Source organism: Phalacrocorax carbo, chromosome 4, assembly GCF_963921805.1.
Source record: "Phalacrocorax carbo chromosome 4, bPhaCar2.1, whole genome shotgun sequence".
Classification (NCBI taxonomy): domain Eukaryota; kingdom Metazoa; phylum Chordata; class Aves; order Suliformes; family Phalacrocoracidae; genus Phalacrocorax; species Phalacrocorax carbo.
In genome coordinates this window covers 78657258-78677957 of record NC_087516.1, presented here as the reverse complement: position 1 = coordinate 78677957, position 20700 = coordinate 78657258, and the positions used below count along the sequence as shown (strand labels likewise).

Sequence of the window (20700 nt, the reverse complement as noted above, 5' to 3'; positions counted from 1 at the left end):
GTGGGGTTTTCGAGGTGCTTCCCCAGCACCGTAGTGTGAACACGGTCTCATTGCGTAGGTTTGTAGATACTGACTGCTTTGCGCAGTGGAGTGGAATTTAGGCTGCAAACTAAAGAACAGTTTTGATCTGACAATGGCATTAAGTCAAGGGATTAATTTTTGACTACGCAGATGTTTTAAAATCCTTGGCAGGGGCTAAAACTATCCAGAAGGCACTCTAGACAAGAATAAATGACCACTTCACGCTCATTACATTGAAAATGTCTAGAAGTCTTTTGTTTCTTTAATTTTTAAGGATACATTGACTTACTGAAAGTGCTAGAGAATGAGGCCTGCTGCATTATAAACCGATTTCTCCTTCCAAAATGGATAAAGTGGTGGCAACGTCATTGTGTAGTAGAAATCACCCAGTGTAATGGGATGAAGGTCAACTAATTAACATGGGTTGTTCTCCTGGGTGAAAAAGCAAGCAGCAGGTAAGTTCTGCAGCAAAACATGAAGTAATTTTGAGTATAATTATTGCAGTAATTACAAAGGAAAAAGGAAAAAATACAAAGGCCTACCTACTGTAATGCTGAGTTGAATATCAGTCCTGCCGGTTGTGCTGGAGCCAAGAATTACACGTTACAAGCGCGGTAACTTGTATGATTGCTGCAAGAGCTGCTGTATCGACCCGCCTCTGTGGCCTGATGCTAGTTTTGCCATTATGATGTCAGCGTAGGTCAAATTAACTACGTGCAGGGCTAGAGCGCCGATGTACGTATGTAAGCAATTCAAACAAACAGCTTAGTCTTCCTCCAACTGGGTTCTGAATGGCACCTCTGTGCCTGAAATCCTGCTGGCTGTAGGCTTTGCCAGTGTGCGGGTGTGCTCCAGAATTCAAGGTGTAAAGCAGTTGGTTGCTGGCGCTCGCGTGGCCTGAACTGACCAAGTAGAAGATGCATGTGGTTGGGGTGCAGCCATTTATCGCCGGCCAGTGGCAAACCATGAAATAAGGTAAGGAAATGGGGCCTGAGCAGGCGTGGGTGAGGCAGGAGCTGGCTGGGGGAGCAGCTCACCAGCTTCCTGCCTCTGAGGGAAACTCCTACTCACTGCAGTTGACTTGAACTTTGTTCAGCCCCTGAGCACAAGCGTGCCCCTAATTATACTGCCTGACCAGGTGAGAATGGCTGCATCCGCCCCTTTCCTGACTCACTGTTCTGGGGGGGGGGGGAATATTACCTGCCAGGCTGTTTTGGCACATTTGAGACTTAGTTTGAGTGGGTCTCCTTAGCGCAACGGGGGGTGAGGCTAACAGCAGAAACACTGACAGTCCTGTAAGGCCAGAGAAGCTTGCCTGTCTTTAAAGTCGGCGCAGGTGAAGGTGACCTCCAGGGCTCTTGGCTAATTGGTGGCTGCATGGCGCGGTTTATGCTGTGTAGGAATTAGTGTTGCGAAGTTCCCTGGCTCCTGAAGTCAGGGTAACAGCCTTCTTATGTTGCTTTGCTGTGCTTACAGGGAAGGGCCAGGGGAGGCGTTGTGTGAACCCTGAAGCCAGTTTCCATTGCTAGTTGAACTGGGGCACTAGTTCTAGGTGCTCCTGCTCAAGAGGACTTGGACAGCTTTTGGCAGAGGCTGATAGCATAAAAGAACTTGGAGAACTTAGTATGGGAAAGGATAAACACACACACGATGACTGCATTTAATAATTGCTTATGTCTTTACACAAAGAGATGCTGGTGTCATTTTACAAAGTACACTGGTTTGGAATGGCAACAAATACTTTTTACACGCTAATATCTTCAGCTAACTTGGCAGCTGACTTCAGTCCCAGGACCCTTTTTGTAATACAGCCACTTATTTTAAGAGCTCTCAGTTGATGCACAAGGATACCACTGTTTTGATAAGCTGTCACGCCAGAAGCTATCCATCTTGACTGCTTATCTATCTTGGCTATTTAAATGATTAACACAAAGTAGCAATGCTAACATGTTTAAAGGCACCTTTTCTCCCTCCCCCCCATGAGGCCCAACTGTTATCTTTACTTGTAAGGGGCTTTTGCTTTCTTTGAAACAATAGCTTTTCAAGCTCAGAAAAGTTCAAACCTCACGTGCAGAGGCTTTGGTCAGGCTGACGACATATCTGAGGTAAACAGCTCTTCCAAAGACTCTGGCTGTCTAAATTCTACCTTCAGTACTGATATTAGTAGAGGCTTAGTCTTCAAAGCGCTGACTGTTGACTAAATCAGTCATGTTGAGAGGAGGTCACTGTAGGAGGACTGGTATTAAACAAGGTTTTCCTTTTTATAGCACCACAACTAACCTTTGGTTAATGTGTCAGCAGTTGACCTGCCACTGAAATGCTGAGGGACAGATGTTTATCTAAGTTGTACTGGGAATATTCCAGTTTGCAAATGTACTAAACAAAACCCAACATGTTCAGTGTTGAAAATGTAATTAAATAGTGTGCTAAATTAATTGCTGCCCATAAGACTCCAGAGAATTGTACCATAATAGTGTGGTATTATCTGTCAAACTTACTTAGCAAAAGGCTTGCTTGGTTACTGTGGTCCGTTATGGTTAAACTTACTCAAGTCCAGTTATAAACCGAGGTGTTTTTGTGTCCTGGATAACCCCGGGTGTGGAAGGTTACCCAGAGCGCTCTCTCTCTGTAGAAAGTAATGCTGGGCCCTTCCAGGAAAAAGGGGATTATTTTTTAGAGCTTAGCTTTACATGGACTTTGAAGTGCTCAAATTGAACTACCTGATTACTGCAAATCTGAACCAAGTCTAGAAAATGCAGCGTTTTGGTTTTTTTTTTTCTTCTTCTCTATAGATTTTGAGCATCTTTCCTGGCTCTTTTACAACTTATGACTAGCAAAAGGAATAATAAAAGAGTTTTCTAAATTATATTTTAATAAACGCATACTGTTTGCTCTTAAGCATTGACAGTGTGAAATCTGGCAGTTCAACTTAGAGGAGGAGTCAAGCCTCCCAGAAGCTTAATACCTGAGTGCAGACCTTCCTATTCTACAGCTTCATACCTAAGCTAAATACTCAGTGAGAGGTTGTGTGACATGAAACTGTACAAAAAGAGCACAGAAAAGGGTTGCTAAAGCACAGCAGAATGCCTGGGTACGGCAGAGCTGTGGGCCAGCCTTGAGGCACCGATGACTGTCCCTCTTGTAAAATTAAAACCAAACTGACAAATTGTACTTGAGTTTCCTTAACTGAGCAGCTGGCAGATCTCTTTGTGAACGCAGCATAAGAAATCCCCGTAAGAAGCTCCTCCATAAATACTCTTGTCTTCTACTAGGAACTGTCGGAAAAGCATCTCTGGCTGCTCCCGTTGTTTCACTATAATGAGCTGAGAAGAGATACATAGGTTTACGACCCAGTCATGCTAAATGGCAGTACGGTTCCCCTGTATCTATGACCGTATGCTGTTGGGGGGGAACCCCAAACTAATAAATAGCTGCATTTCAGTAGCTGTTTTTATAAACACAGGTGAGAGAAACTAGTGTGAATTAAGGTTTGCAGAACAAAACCTTTAGGCTTGACTACCTCTGAAAATCTCTTTAAGAATTAAGCACATTTGAGATGCTTGTGCCTACAATGCACGCTGGAACTCACTGATGTACAGGAAAATTCCTGATCTATAAAACCTTTTACAGCTACCAAGAAGTTTTGTCAAAGCCAGTAGTGTGCCTTTGAACAGGTGTGAGGCATGAGTTGAGGCAGAGAGAAGTCTTACCTTCATAGTGTAGGGCTTTTGGTGCTGGATATGCTCCAGGATTGACTTAAGTTTCTTAGAAAATGGATTGTCCAGCTCAGGCAGTGATGTCTGTTAGAATGAAAGCATGGCAGGTTGTTACATTCCAGTCACATCTCTTACCAGTTAGTTAATTCATACGAGAGTAGCTGCTGATATCCATGATGCAAGTACTGTGAATTTCATTCTGAACTGGGAAATGCCATCTCCTGCACAAAGATGTGTGTCTCATCTTAAAGACCCAGCTGTCTAAGCCATTTTTCAGTTTAAAATAATCTCTATGTGAAAATTCACTACGAGGAGAAACTTTAATTATTGTGAAGTGTTTTGTTCCCATTTTAGCAATACAGATTCAATAGGACTTTAATACCTGGAAGAGTGAAAGTCTAAGAAGGTTTAAAAATGTTGTGAAAGCTTCTCACCCTTAAGAGTTCAAAGTGTAAAAGCTTACTAAAGTTTGGTGTATGTAAAGATACTTCTGGTGCCTTAACACCTTCTGCTGGTCACCTGTTTCTGCTGAATTCTGCCGAATGCTGAAAATGTGCCTTGCTTGTTTCTCTGGTGGGTCTTTAGTAAGTCTGGTCTTAATAAACTCTGAAAAAGGGACTGGTCTCCATACTCACAGCCTCCGTGCTGATGTGTGCGAAGGATGGCACGTTGAACAGCCCTTGGATGAGCTCGGGGGGCGTGCTGACTCCCAGCCATAGGAACATAGTCAGACCGTTGGCCAGAAGGAAGGCCCCTCCTTCTGAGAGACGCTCCTCAGAGCAGCGGACGGCAGCTGGGACAGCGTCACTCTTCAGATCCAGGCTGTGCTGTGGGGCAAAAATACACAGGAGTTTTAGACTAGGTGACTTCCAGGTGAGTGAAGCTCTTACTAGATACTGGAAAGTAACTATTGAAGGGTTTAGTACAGCTTAGTGCTTCCTTTCCAGATTAGAGGAACTGGAAATCAAACCTCCTCTTTTTCAGTTAAGGCACTGCATGCAAAGGAAGACCTGCCATAAGCGGGGAGACACTTGCGCACCGGTGTTGATCCTTAGTAAAGCTGGTATCTTTCCTTAGCCTGGGTGAAAACCTTGTTAAAAACACAGCGAGATTCTTAGAGGATGCTGATGTCAGTGACTGGTAATGTTACTTCCCCCTTTTCCTTTGAACTACAGGTTCTACCCCCCCAACTCAGTTTAGTTCAGCCAGCAACTACATCACAATACCCGTGTAATCCAGCGGGGTAGCATAACACTTGGCTGGCAGACAGAATCGGTTCTGTATCTGCACAACTATAAAATAACAGCATACTGAAAACAGTTCTACTGCAACCAGAAAGCTGTGCAAACGTACTCACAAGTGGTAGAAGCTGGGGATAGAAAAACAGCTGTGTGTCGGCTACCCCCATAGACATGACCAGCTGGCGATGGTAGGCTCTCTCGTCAGTGGGAATTTCTGGCCTGCCAACTAGCACGCAGCTCTTCAACAGGCAGTTCATGTACACCGGCAGCACCTTCATCGCATCCGGAAGGATGAGCTGAGAGGCAGAGAAGGCTTGTTATTTAATATATCCCACGTGCTGGGGAATGGGAGCTGGACTTTCAAACATTTAAATAACCCACTACTGCTTTTCTTTCATTAAAGAGGGAAAAAAAAAAACAACAACCTAGAAACTTTTTTTTATATGTGCTGTTCCAAACCAGATGGGGCAGCTCTGAATGTTTAATACACTTAATAAGAATCCAACAGAAATTATTTGCCCTATAGACTGTGGTCATCATTTTGGATGCCACATCTCCATGTAACCCATGCTGGTTTTTAGGTACTAAGTTAAAGGGGAGTCATGTAGGAAAAAGGGGTGGTTTTTTTCTCTGAATAATTTAGGAGGGACATGCAGGTCCACAGCAAGTGTCTCTCTGGCATTGGTCCTAACATATTTAGCCCTCACTGAGATTAAACAATTCATTGCCCAGGCTTTTGATCATTGGAAGCGTTGCACAGTATGTAAAAGCCTTAGTCTTTGTCTTGTTGAATTGCCAGGACAGAAGGGCAAATAATCTAAAAGGAAACAACTGGTGCTTTTACCAGAGCATTGATTACTAAGTCACATAATTAGGGTGTGCTAATAATTCTAAGCTATGTATTACAGTCAAGAAGAAGGAGAAATTGGAAGATAGATACATTTTAAAGGACATCAAAGCAACTAATCTAAATCCAATACCTCAAACGCAGTCAGAGTGAGTCCTTTGGCCTCCCTATTAACGTCAGCATTAATGTACAGAATTGGCAACTGTCATTCAAAAAAGTGTCAGCAAGCCAGCCAGTCCTGCTAGTTTTTAAAGTGCCTCAAAATCTGAAGGCGATGGGGAAATGTTTTGAGAGGTGCAAGAAAAACAGAAGTTAAAGTCAAATGCTTACAGGATTTGGATTTAGTTCAGCCATCTTTGGGTATTTGTTTGAAACAGAAAAAGACTTCTGTCAGAAACAGTTGCTGAAATGATTTGGCAAGGCCTTTTGGTTCAGTTAGACCTCCCCAGTTGTTCTGAATATCTAAAAGATTGGGCTGAACATCATAGAGATGTCTTAAGTTGAGAGAATGTTCAAGTAATGCAGACTATCAGTAATTGGGTTCCTAGAGCTCCTTACTACCCTTTGGTATACAAAGGCGTTGCAGACTGTTACCTTGATCACCATAGATTTTTGTCCCCCCCGCCAGGAGTTTGGCCCCATCTAGACATCAGGTATTTATCACTCCAGCACACTTGAGACACCCATGTGCAAAGTCAGATTGATAATAACAGTCATCTTCATTAAAAATTAGAATACTAAAATCTTTAACATCATAAGAAAGAAAGAAAAAATGAAAGCTTTGTGAGTAATTCCCACAGGAAGAAAAAGGCTGTCTAAGCGCCTTTGTGTGAACACAATCGTCCATTCCTCAATGGCATTGCCATTTGTGCCGGAACCACAGCCTCCGTGTGTTGTAATCGCTACCACTGAATCCCACCTGTCAGTAATTATATTTGAAAGAAAAGTCTGTCTTGAAACTGTCTTTTTCTGCCGCCGCTGGTGGCTGAGGGTGGTCGTTCAGCTGCTGCAAAGCCTGGCTGGGGGAGGACCGAGTTCGGGTGGGTTTTACCTGGCTTACTGCCGAGGGGCTGGCACAGTTCTTCCTGTAACACGCCAGCATGTGGGCTGTCTGATTCACCAGGATATCTCTGACGGCCTTCACTGGTTGGCTTAGCATGGCTTTGTAAGCTACAAAACCAGAAGAATAAAAGAGCATACTGAAGCTGGCCATGTACTCTTGAAGTATCTATATTCTGCTAACTTCTAGCTTTACTAACCTGAGGTCTATGGCTAGTTTTTAGTTTCTATTACAGAGAGCATTTTGGGGGACGTTTATTCATCTTTGCCAACCCCCCCACCACTACGACAGGGTGTCCATTTCCACTGCTGTGCCTACACCCTTTTGTGCATTACATGTTCCTAGCTACCTTTACAAGCATTACTTCTCTGGCCGTACATCTAAAATACATCATCATCTATTTGTCTTCTCAGTTTCACGCTACTTCAAGAGTTGCTCAGGCTTGGAGCAGCAAGTTACAAAACATGACTTCCCGCTAGGTAATCACTGCAGCTCCCTTTCCTGCCCCTCCCTCCAGCCCAAATTAAAAAGGAAACAAAAACTGGTCTCTTGTAACTTTACCTGACTTAGCGAAGAAGTTGATAAGTGCATCAGTCTCACAACTCTTGTAGATATCAGCTAACTGGGAGCTACAGTTTAAACCGATATTGTGTATGCGCAGTCGTCTTTGCCCGCTTATTGATGTGTAAAGGACAGCGCACTGCAACAGAGGAGCAAAGCGCTGGTTGTTTGTATTTTAAAGCAAAAAGCTGCTGTCGTGCAAGAGCCTGCCACCTTTGTGCATAAAAGGTGTATAATTACTTCTGAAGACAGCCTTGCGGTGCTGCTTCAGTGCTTCTGCCATCTCAAGGACCAACGTACCTGTATTTTCTTTTAAGGAAGTATATTAGATATTATTAAAGTTACTAATCTTAAAATTATAAAAAATAATATGCCTGATCGAAAGGCGTATTACTGTCATTTGCGACACACCGATGGTATCAGCTGAAGCTAAGCGACCACTGATTGTAGATTTGTAAATCATACTTAGTAACTGCAATATTTGAACAGTTCAAACAAATGTATGTGAAAAGACGCTCTACAAGAGATGAGAAGCTTGCTGAGAAGTACTCTGCCCATCGCATTATTTCTTAGCAAAAACAATACGGGAAAAAAAATCCTAACCTTGAAAAGTTGGGTGGTTCTTTTTACATGTGTAAGTTCCTTTTGAAACGAAAGAAGAGGTCCTGCTACCCCCTGCACCACACAGCTGCTGTGGACTTATTAAAAACTGAGGGTGTAATTTATGAACTCCTTAGGACTCCAAATCTACTTCAGTATAATGGTGATACTTCAACGTAATGTATGATCCAAAGCCTGCGGGGCAAACACAGGCTCCAAGTTACTGTAGTCTGCCTTGCATTAGCTACTTCCACACGTAGCTCTCATATGAAAGAGCTGTAACTGCAACATCCGCATGGCGCGTACATCCCTGTCACTGCTGCACCGTGGCTCCGGGAAGTGACTTCAGACTTACCAAATGCTTCACGTGCAGGGATACCTGCTGACCTATGAAAGGGAGCACCTACAGGGGCAAGCGAAAAGCCAGGCGGAACAGAAAAAGTTCAGATAATTCCGTGGCTTAAGTTTAAAACCTTGCAAGCTGTAACATTTTCTGTCATTAAATAGGAAAAAGGCATGACTAAATGTCCAGAATAGTAAACAACAGCTTCCCATTATCTGGTAGGGGGTGAGATACTCCCATTCCTAACAAAAGCTGTATCACAAGCCTGTTTGTTGGCAAGTTACGCAGCGAATACCAATTATTACCTAAGTGGCATTTCCAGGAACTGTTACTGAGGTCCTGTGTTGTGGACTACGGTGGGAAGCAAAGACTGATTAGCTCTGGAACAGCCTCGTGTTTTCAAGGTAGCAATGAAGCTCCTGAGGCACGGGGCAGCCTTGTGCTAGTGGTGCTCCCGCTGCCAGTCTGATGAGCTGTCTCCTACGTGCCCCGGGTGCTGTGTGCCTTGTCATAATTCACCGAGTACACGGTGATGCCAGCAGGTGAGCGCCGCGGGGCTTCCAGCGCTTGCGCGCCACGAGCCAGAGGGAGCAGGGCAGTCGGCCGCTGGCGATGTGCAAGCGAGAACTTGCGTTGCACGGGTCCCATTGCTGGTGGGTCTTGAGCAGTCCGTAGGGTTGGAAGTGATTTTTAGCAACAGAGAACTGCTCTTGAACAGAGCTCTGACACAGAATGCCGCAGCAGTAATGGTTTCCAGATAAGCAGTAATGAATCTTGTACTTCAGATAGGCTGATTTAGTAAAATGGAAAAAATAATAGCAGACGAGCTCTCAGCGAGCGCTTGGAACGCATTTTAGTATACCTGAACAGAACATGCAGCACGGCGGTAGGCAAACACCCTAATTATCACGAGGGGCACCGTTTGTGCTTTTGAGTTAAGATGCAACCTTTGGCTAGTTAATTAAAACCCTTTCTTTAGTGGTATTCTGTCACCAGAGCCTGTGCAAGCTGTGCCTCGCTCCCGTCAGTCCTACGCCGTAACTTTTTTTCTGTTACGGCTGCAGTTCTTGCTCACGGTTGCATGACATTACACGCAATTAAGTTTTTTTTACCTGAATTAAGGCTCCGCTGTCTTCGTTCAGTTTGTCATCGTGTTTGAACTCCACCGTCACTGCCTTGTCACAGTCAACTGCTGCCATCTCTACGTCTGTGGTGTTGTTCATGTAAATAGCGCCAAAGAAGTCTGTAGCCCTGAAGCCTACAGCCAGATTAAAAGAAAAGAAGCATATCCTTTTATCTAAAAACGGCAAATAAAATTGACGTGATTTTGTGACTTCCTTTTTATGGTCAGGCAGTTTTGCTGCTGAGACAGGTACCATTCTCCCTCGGGGATCTGCAGCCTCAGGGGGCCCCAACTGCCCTTGCCGATGGCATTTTTTGACAGTTGGCTGAGAGGGACAAGCTGATGGGCCACGAAGCAGGACCACCCAGAGCCTTCTGCGCCACTTCGTGCCTGTGTATGTTTCTCAAATACTTGCATTTGAGGTAAGAACAAATGCTTGAAAAGTAGAACATAGTAATGTCATTTAAGTATGAAAATGAAGGAACGTGTAAGTGCCCAGCAGCAACACTTATTTTTCATACAACTTAACTTACACTGCCAGCAGCATGCATAATGATCAGAAGCCTTACTCGTATTTGAAAATTAATTATTAAGGAGGCATATACAGGAAGGACATATTCACGCATTTTATCAGGCTATCCGATGACCTTTCAAGGGGTACATTATGAAGTTACAACAGTTAACCTGATCTGACGGGTGATCTGTACAGCACGATATTACCTAAAATGATATACTGTCACACGCATTCATGTTTACTGTCATTTGCAACGGGTTGCGTTACCTGTACTCGTGCGGACCCTCATTATTGCATCAAATCCGGTTTTTTTTTCGACGTCCTTCCTGAGGTCGCTCAAGAACTGCGGGCTGTCCACATCAAGCTAGAAAGGCAACGCAAAAGCCAAGGTTGCAGCTCGCCACTGGGTGGCAGCAACAGAGCGGGAACCCTCCCTGTGACCCCCACCCTACCGACATCCAAGCTCTTCACATTGAACAGCTCACTCTTCCTTTAAAAGGAGATGAACAACGTTGGTGGTTGTTTTGTGAACAGAAACACATCTGTGCAAATGTGCACCACTTCATCACTAGGCTTGGACACCCAGAATTTCTAGTCAATCAAATTATCTCTGGTAATATCCGTTCTTGCGCTTAACCCTGCAGCCTAGCGAGGAGTTTATAGCACAATCTTAAGAATTACAGAAAATACACAAAAATGCTTTTACGGGCCAGCTCCTGACACAGAGAAGGTCCCTGACTCCCCAGAGAGATTCTCATGAAATCTTAAACAAGTGTTGTTATGGCTTTTTTCTGGGGTCTTATAAGCATTTTTATCTGTTACAGGAGTAACTGACTTCCCTGCCCAAAGGCCAGCATATTTAAGTAAGTGGATTTAATTTTATGACACCACCCAGTTTATCACTGTTTCGAGATATATATTGGAGCCTGACCTGTCAGTTCTACGTTTGGATTTTAGCCCCTGGTGTTTCTAAGTAAGTTTTGTAGAGTCACTCCACTGTCAGGTTAATAACATCAAAGCACACACTGAAATGAAAACCAGCAAATCCCCAGGTGTTACTACCTGAAAGGCAGGGAACCTGCATCGCTTACCTGGAAATTGTTGTACTTGTACAGTGTTCCTCCAGTGTACATTGTGACGAGACCCATGGAAGCTACGTCCACATACTGGTTTGGGAAGAGGAACAAATTCACGCAGCAGCCGTTAGCCACACAATCCCGGGCTAAGGCCTCGTAAGAGTTTACCTGGGGCTGGAAGAGTATCTGCACAGAATTAAAAAATACAAGTGTCATAACATTAGACACTGTTGGTAGCCAACCACAATCCAAATTCCCGCTTGAAATAAAAAAGATGAAGTGGAAGTTTTAAGTGAGGCGCGAATTCGATTAAGAACGCGTTGCCCCTGCCTATACACTCGTATGCAGGGAACCAACTCGGGGCGTTCTTAGAGAATGACATTGCTGAACAGGCAGGTCGCAAAGGCTCTTGATGGGCGGCATTATTTGCTGCTGGGGGGTGCTCTACCCTAGTTTGACTTTGGAGTTCCAACATCCATGTACCTACACGATCAGGGCACAGCGAGAATGGGAATATTATCTGATTAAACAACACATCTTTGTGAAAGAAAATGAATGAAAAAAGATCAGGGCTCTATTAGAGAAGTCCAGCGTAACAGCAGTCCCTTGTTAACCCAGAGTGGAAAATACCTTTTCTTTATCTGTATTGAGTAGTTTTTTGTCATCTCTGTTTCTCAGCTTCCCTGGTGCTTCCGCAGTTGGCAATGAAGAATGGAAGATGAACAATTTTCCAGCACATTCTGCAGCCTGTTTCAAAGACACCATATTGGCATATTTATTACCGCTAAGATAAACAAGGCTAGTTTTCATAGATTGTGGTATCTCAGAGAACAGTGTAAACTTTCTGCAAGCTCCTCAGAGCTAATAATTCACTTCGAGACTCAAAATTTTACGGAAGTAAGTCCCAAAACAAACTGGGAATTTTATGCCAGTAAATAACTTAGTCTAGCAGACAGTAAGTTGGCTGTTCCATTGTTACAGTAATTTCTACACAGGAATCTAAACTCTTGATAGGCAAAACTAGGAACATCCCTCTTGAACACTTTCCAGCTGCACACAAGCCTTATGAAACAAGCAATAAGTATCCAAAATACAAATACTGAATTGGATCAAATTAAAAGGAAATGCAATTTAACAGAAAAATTACTTCTTTCAGTTCAGGCACCAGTGTTCACTGCATTTTTATCGACGAGCCACAGTTACAGTCCTGTACTAGATTCTACATTCGAATCTCCACTAAAATGCAGGAATATCAAAATTTGTGATTAACATTTCCTCCTGCCACTAAGAAATGAAGTAACTGCCAGTGTTATTCAAGTTTTCTATTCTTATTCAGAGCTCTAAGGAGGATGTGATATTTACCGAGATGACAAACTACTGGCAGAAGCCCCTGAATTCCAAAGAAGAAAGCAACAACAGTAGCAGTACCGCAGGTATTTCAGCTGGAAGGGATCTACAACGACCATCTAGGCCAGCTGCCTGACCGCTCCAGGGCTGACCAAAAGTTAAAGCCAAGTGAAATGAAAACGGATTAGCAATTCTGAGGTCTTCAAGTACTGAAGAAGTTGGGTGAAGGTGAAGGGGAGGAAGGAGGAAAGAAGGATTTGTCCTTTTCCTGCTTCAGACTTAACCACACATCCAGGTTAAAACTGCAATACCCAAGACTACAGACACAAATCAGCTTTGCTACTCTTTCTCCTCCAGATCTTAAAATGTTCGCAAGACAGATAAAGATATTCCAAAGATATTCCACATTTCAAAATAAGCTATGGGATCCTTCTGGGAAAACTAGAAATCTCTTTGCTATGGCAGAAATGCAATTGAAGACAGTATATTACTTCAAATAGAGCTGAAATTTCACCCCTAATATTTCAAGCACAGTTATCTTTAATCACAAACGCCAATTTCTTAAATTCATTTTTAGAAGCATTCTGCTGAGGACTGAAAGACTCAGCAAATAACAATTTGTCATGATACGCATCAGGAATTGCTGACGTTGCTTTTGACACATTTTCTAGAATGTCTATATTTTATTTCTAAAAATGTATTAAAATTGATCCCAAATAGGAACACAATCCATTGTATTCCTTTTAGACAGGAATCATTTCTCTGAGCACAGCTATGTGCATATTAATAAGTCACAGTGAAAGTCCTTGCAAATTATAACTTTAAAGTACCGAGATAAATAAAAAGCTTAATTAAGAGCGCTTTCTTTTATAGCCAATGACAAAGGAAAGTTATAATTATGGCCCTTAAGTTTGTTTAGTAGAAGTCAGGTGTCAGGGAAGAGCATTCTGACAGAAGCGGTAACCAAACGTATGTTTTGCGCACACACCTCCTGGCACTATCGAATAACAAGAAAGCAGGTACTAATTAAATATGTAAGAAACAGATCTGAGAAACGTTGTATATTTTTGGTTCAACGAAATTACCTACTCAAAGTTCAAGCTTTACTTGCACACAGCACACAGATAGATCAACTATTTTAAAATACCACTGGCTGTTTTCTGCCCCTACAAATCTTAGAGCGAGCCATGGTGGCATTCTTTTAACTGGCAGCGCTCCACGGAAATGTCAGCACTTTAGGGGATGTCCCGGACATACAGAAAGCAACTGGGGATGCATCTTGACCTGTGGATTCATTTTCAGCTGTATTCAAGCTGTGAGAACTTGTCAGTTAAGCGGAAACCCTCCAAGCCCCCACCCGACTGAGTCATAGTCATAAATATCTTGTTTTGCACAAGAAGGCAGCAGAAGCAGAACAGGCAGGGCAAAATCGTATCTTATTCTGACTCTTCTCCTGCCCTTCTTACATGCAAGGACTAGACATCTGTGCAAACATCCAGAGTTATCTATTAGTTCTGTTGCAGTAACTAAACCTTTTTATTTCTCTCAAATGCCGAATGAGAAGCTGACTCCTGCGCCTCATCTTCTCCTAAACATCCATTCTAAGTAGAACAGACTCTAGGGATTGGTTTCCCTCAATAGGCAAAATCTGGAAACAGATGTTACGCTCGTCAGTGTTCTCATTTTGACTAAAGCAGTTCAAACATACTCTTAGAATAACAGAACGTTTGCGCTGGAAACAATCAGGGACTTTTTTCCCTAACTTCCCATTGTGATTTGTAGGAGGACTCGGGACTGGCTTTCAGCAAATGGAATTTCTGCAGCTTATCAATTCTTATTAAAGAGCCGCTTCTGTTACAGAGAGGAACACACTAACCTTTAGCGCCTCCATGCCAGCCTGGATAACAGGAGCGAAGATGGTCTCACTCTCGTTAGTGTCTGCAAACATCTCTGGAATCTGGTCCAACAAGCTATGAAAGACAAGGGATCAGTGTCTCAACCAGTTAGCATATTTGGGATAATCCCCAAACACACCAAGTCTTCACACAGCAGGATGTTTTCCATGCAAATTTATGGTAAAAAATTATTAATTTTGATTGCTCAATTTTTTAGGATTCCAGCCAGAATAAAACCAACTGTGAATTTTTAAATTCTGTGAGATGCATTATTTCAAAGCTGGTAACGTAAAGGAACACACAATAAATAAAAAACAGCTAAAAATTAAGAGCTCTATCGTGCTGTAAGAACGAAAAAGTCCTTAGATCATATCCAGGTGTGCATCATATACATCACAAGAGGAAAAACGTGCAACATGGCACACAGCCACAACCCTCCTCCCGTTTCTGAAGCAGCACAGCTGAAGATGCATGGCTTACACCTGGCCTAAATATGCTTTCAATTTCAATTTCAAACTTTTTCTTTGCCTCAGAGGTGGAAATATATGACTTGAAGCATCAGCTGGCTTCTAAAGTATTTCAATAAATACACGTACCCCCATAACACAACTGACCAAAAGGCATAATGCGTATCAGAAGCACTCAAATCTTTTCATACATGGAATAATTATACTTTACTTGATAACAACAGATCGTGATTCCTGAAAGTTAACAAGGAAACCATCCAGCAAGGGAACAAAAACTTCTCCAACATCTGAGACCACCATCATCTGAGGCTGAGCTAAGCTGCTCTTTACGTTAAAGAAGTGGAGGACCTTGTTGTAAGTAACAAAACCAACTTGAATTGCTGAGGATTCTTCTTGCTCTTCTCTGTAAGAAAAATATAAAAACTGGTTATAATTCTGAAATTCTGACCTTGCAATAAAAACGTTCCTTTGCAATGCAAGGCTGCTTTCAGCTCATTATCTGTACTGGGAGCAACAAAGCAAACAACCACCAAGCAGATGTAACGGCCTCAATCTTTGCCTCGGGTCAAATTAAAACACCCTGATAAAATCAACTGATATATTATTTGCTTTTAAAAAATATATAAATTTATCTCAACCCTACCAACCATGCATCCCGTGCAAGCAATCAAAAGTCTGTAAGATAAAGAATAAACCGTGTTCTCCTCAAAACATGGAAAAGAGAGAGAACAGGACAATTAGTTACAAGATACAATCAGAAACCCAGCTTTATTTAGAATACACCATAATTCAGTGACACTAAGACTGATGCCTAGTAAGAACAGTAACTAGGCTTGAATAACGTCTGGTGACTTCAGTGGGCCAATCCTCTGCTTCAGCCGGACTACTTTTAAGCAGCAGAAGCTGACAGATCCTCAAGAGCTGTGTATCACGCAGGAAACACACTGTAGAAATTACTCATTATCGCTAGTAAGTTCCCAGGCCAAGCAGAGCTAGCAAACTGCTGCTGTGAGCTGCGCCCACAGGAGCCCCGAGGCAGCAGGCTCGGCCTCTGTTTTTGTGGTGGTGACTCCTCTAAGCAGTAGCTCACCCTGCCGTTAGTAGCGGCGTTATTATTAGTACTAGTTAGACCCTTACCCGGTTTAGAGTCCTAAACTTAGTGAGCTTTTCTGTAAAAGGCAACCCTGTTCAAAAAACTGGTCTTAATTACTAATAACACCTCTTGTAGCAGTGTTGTTCCTCTTGTAAATGACAAACCAAGCCTTTAGCACGACAATGCCTGATAGGAAGCCTGTGGCACTTGCAATTACTACAGGCCAGCCCGTCTGTTCTGTTCAGCAACATGAAACATATAAGCAGCCTACTTAGGGTGAGATGTCACAAAACCAGCAAATACTGCAGTCTGTAGTCTAATGCTTCTGCATGTTTGAGAGAGTTTCATATTCAAAGTACTGAAACTTGGAAATCCTGACTTAATTTACAACCTGAGATGAAATTATTTAATTTCTCTGTGCCTCAGTTTCCATTTCAACAGGGGAACAGCAAGAGTTACTGTTTGATCCCATCAGGATGTAGAACTATGTACCACAATGTTCTCTGAGACTGTGGCAATAGGAACCACAGAAACAGCCAAGCTGATTTTCTTTTCTTTAGTTTATAAAAGAAGCCACTCACGGAAGGTTATGACTGTAAAATACTTAACACAAAGAAATACACTAATCGACAAACAGGATACCATAATGCACACAGTCTCATACAGACATTACTATCACACCAAAAGAATTCACTACCAGAGCCCTACCATAGTATTTCCAATTACTAGGCACTTGGGGCAAAAAATCTACTATTTATCCTTCACTCTAACCTCTGAAGAAACAAGGGAGTGTTAACAGTCACCCTCAGCCTCCACCACAGTAAAGCAGCCAGGGTTTGAAAATATTTATCCTCCTACGGGGTGTAATGCTTTGGCCCCACCAAAATCAATTGCAAGGCCTCCATCCTGTTCCACTGCAACCGAGAGATTGCCTTTCATGAGTTTACAAATGCTTCCAGAATCAAAAGTCAAACTAAAGAGGAGAAACACCACAAATAGGCTTTTAGTGCAATTCTCGTTCACTTTTTCTTCCAGCAAATAGAAAAAAAACTGTCAGCCTTCTTCCTGGCTGTCAAATTTGTCTGCCTTCAAAAAAAAGAAAAAAAAAATTGTCATTGGCAGTTTCACAAGCTTCACCCGAAACCCTGAACTTGGGAGAGAAATAATTTTTCTCATGTACAAGCTTTAACCCTCACGTCAGTCTAGAATGGTAATCTACCTCCCGTGTTTTATGGGAACCCAGCTGGATGAGAAAAGGGCTACTTTGATCTAAACCAAATCAATATTCTGTGATTGAACACCCATAAAGAAGCATTTTAAATAATCCCTCCAAGATACGCTACCTTGAACAGACGCATCATTTCTGAATGTAGATTTCTAATCATTCCCAGCACTCAGACACTATTTTCTTAGTAACAGAATTAATGGGGAGCATTCAGGAGCTTGGTGAGGACAAGGTATTAGCTTTCTGCACACACAGCGCTTTCCTACTTCAAAGAGAAGCGTCCACATCATCCTCATAGTGCCAAAATTGTTACACAGCAGCTATTTGAGACAATTTTTTCAGATACTGCTCTCACCTGTGGCAGTCTGTATTGCCACACCTCATCCAACTTCTTCTATCCTAGTTTTAAAGATTAGCTGCAAATGTAGCAGCCGATTGCCTCCATAGCTCACACACTATCCAGCTCTTCTCAGAATCTCAGAATGAGATGCCTGGATCATATGTACAGAAATGCATTCAAATGGTTTGGGTTTTTTTTAATTATGCACCCAAAGATCGTGTTTGCACAATCCATCAGCCTGATTTTCTGAGCTCCTAAGCACAATTTCTATAAACATACTTCTCTGTATTTCTCTAAATACAGAATCAGGGGTTTCTGATTTGGAACACGTAAGTTTGAAAATGTCTGCTCTAAAATTTCAAGCAAGCAAATAATGTGTTTTCTGCTGTGCTGCAAGTCTACAAAAACATGAAGTTCTTAATACCAGGTCTTGAGCCACCTACTTTAATCCTTTCTTTGCTGCCTCTAACTTCTCACTTCGCAGCCACTTTCACAGGCTTACCTGGCACAGGCCTTTACACCAGCCGCCCTTCTGTGACACAGATTGCTTTGCTACCCCAAGAGTTTCCGCTACAAGCGGAATTCACAGGGTGAATTCCCAGCACAGGAATGAGCTTTCACCTCATGTGGTAACAGCAGAAGATTTTTGCAGGTGTCTTTGTCCAGCAGCAGAAAATCGACACACGATGACCTCTGTATCAGCACCAATATGAAAGCTTCACCACAGATTTTGGTGGAATGCCTTGGGTTTTTTTTTTTTAGATTATGTTGTTTAAAGACAACAGGCGAGTCTGAAGAAACTGAAGGGCCTGCCCTTTATTTTTTTTTAATTGCTTTTCTCAGTAGACATGAAAACTTTGGCCCTGCAAACAAATTATTTAGCAGCAGATCTCTGCGGAGTGCTGGCGAGGAGAAGAATTAATGTGTCTTTTTTGTGATGCAGGTACGCTTGGTTTCATTTTTCTTCAACTTTCCCTATTCAAGCCTAGGTGCTTCTAAACTGCCACTGCTTTATGTTACTATGCTCATGCCTTCTATTATCTTCAGGGTCATGACCAATCCTGACGGAAAGCTCTGAGATATGTTCAGGATAATATCAAACACTTGTGTCTCCAGTGTAATCTTCAGTGACAAAGTACATGAGAGATGGCCTTACATGGGCATCTGACAAACTAACCCCCCACCCTGGACTGGAATTTCTTTCATGCACAGAGATCCCAGAAGGACACACGATAAAAGATTTTTAACATATCCCAGATTATCTCAAGGAGCCCGTCTCCCACCCTTCCTCACTTTGCTCTATTTCTGAAGTCCATTCTCTCTGCAAGTATTGTTATTTGGAATGCATTTTCTTTCTGTATGTTCTTCAATGCTTTTATATGCCTTTGCCAAGAAGCATCTTGTCTGCTTAATTTCTGTCTTTCACCACTCTCATTTAACTACATGAGGCTGCATTACTTAAACTTTAATGAAAACTCTACTAATATACCATACTAAAAACTATACTAAACTACATTAAAGTAACACACACATTAATACCGACAGTAATAATACTACTGCTAGTGTGTTTTTAATGCTCACAAAGCAAATGTGCTACATTTCATAACGTGTTTGCTGCCTACAAGATTTGTTCTCCTCTCAGATACATAGCAGGATAGAAAAGTCTCACAGCTCAGCAAGAAGCTTTAAAAGTTTTGCTAATTAACAAACAGTAAGAGCTAAAGATACAAACTACCAACACTATGGCTTTAGAGAGACTTGCCATTCTTGAGTATTCTGGTTTTGATATTTCCCTGTTTAATTTAATGAGAAAAACAGCATTGCAGGAAACAGAACTACTGTAAGCAGGTAAAGTCAAAACTACAAGCTGGGACTTGGCTGATACTGCCACTAGAGTTCACTAGAAGGAAGGAAAAGAATGCCCGCTACATGGGTGATTAGTACGACAGATTCTTTCCATTCACATAGTAAGCCCAGACAAAGTTTAAGAGCTGCCAGCAGTGTAAACATTTGGTCACTATCACCCCAAAAATGCCTGTGCGGTAAATTTTGACATTTTCTGTAGCTTGTTTTCACCTCTCAACATGCAAAAATGCATGAAAACCGCAGTGTAGCGAGTTAAGCAAAGCACACTTCTGTTTCTTTACCTTGGAAGCTTATCTAGCAGAGTCTTCAGTTCCTCACATATGAGTTTAACTAGGCCACTGTTTACGTTTCTGTATGATACATCAATCATGAAGATATAAGCTGGTGGCTTTGGAGGCTTGTTGTTCTACAGGAAAAACGAGCATTCACAGGAAAAATTAGACAGTGTCCTGTTATGTTGGAAAAATTTACAGGTGGTACCATAAGGCAATCTAAATACAGCGTTCAGTTGTCTGGAAAATGCTATGGATCATAAATCGCAACTATTGCAGAAAGCTGACACATATTGGGTAAAGTCCACCCCGAAAGAAAACATTATTACTGGAAAATAGCATCCAATAATAAAATATTAAAATAATAAACCATGTAAAGGGTAGCAGCTAATTAGGTAAGATGAAACACAGATATTTTCTGCTGGAATTCGAGTGTTTAAACAAATTTGCCTTTTGTTTTTTTTCTGTACCCATACTGGTTTTGCATGCCCTGTATCAAGACGCAATACCATTCTGTTAACGTGAATGCTTAAATTCAGTTTTTGTTAGCATTTGCCTCTAACAACTGTTAAGTGATTTCTAACCCATCTGGAAACAGAAAACACAACTGAGGTACTGAACCAGAATTAAAATATCTCCGTTCTCAGCAGTACTAAGTGGTGATGATCTGCATCCTGTCTCATGCTCCGATGCATTGTGGACAGCTGGGCTGTACTTTCAGGAATAAGCTGACTTTCTGCAAGATAATCAACGCGTGAGAGTGGAACATTCAACGTGTGTAACTGCTGCACACACAGCAGTGACTTGGGCCGGTACGGATTCCTTCGGGAATTCTTCTTATTCATAATGGAAGTGGCGTACAAATCGTGGCACACACTCCTGACACAAGTTTCTGTACGTAGGAAAAAGTAAGATGAAGGGGTTTTGTTTCCAAATAAAGCAATGCCGTGCTTAGAGATGTACCCAGGAAGAAGATCGTATAAAGTGAACACAGCAGCAGTAATCACCCTACTCCCTAAGATCCATTTTCCGAATTCCCATTAAGATGAGTAGCGGTCATTACTTGGTGTCAAATTCAGGACAGCTTTTCCAT

General features: G+C 42.2%; 1 protein-coding gene across 4 annotated transcripts in view; it reads right to left on the bottom strand.

The window, feature by feature from the left end:
- Window positions 1-1645: 1645 nt before the first annotated feature.
- Window positions 1646-20700, bottom strand: part of SEC24D (SEC24 homolog D, COPII coat complex component) — a 74194-nt gene continuing 55139 nt past the window's right edge. For all 4 annotated transcript variants that reach the window (XM_064450556.1, XM_064450555.1, XM_064450557.1 and 1 more), the window contains 13 exons: window positions 19617-19741; window positions 15023-15214; window positions 14326-14419; window positions 11733-11849; window positions 11118-11288; window positions 10294-10390; window positions 9502-9647; window positions 7447-7585; window positions 6877-6995; window positions 5095-5274; window positions 4373-4564; window positions 3732-3821; window positions 1646-3344 (listed from right to left, as the gene is read on the bottom strand). In XM_064450556.1, coding sequence (XP_064306626.1) covers window positions 3204-3344; window positions 3732-3821; window positions 4373-4564; window positions 5095-5274; window positions 6877-6995; window positions 7447-7585; window positions 9502-9647; window positions 10294-10390; window positions 11118-11288; window positions 11733-11849; window positions 14326-14419; window positions 15023-15214; window positions 19617-19741 — 1803 coding nt within the window. In that variant the 3' untranslated portion in view covers window positions 1646-3203. The remainder of the gene's footprint in view (window positions 3345-3731; window positions 3822-4372; window positions 4565-5094; window positions 5275-6876; window positions 6996-7446; window positions 7586-9501; window positions 9648-10293; window positions 10391-11117; window positions 11289-11732; window positions 11850-14325; window positions 14420-15022; window positions 15215-19616; window positions 19742-20700) is intronic.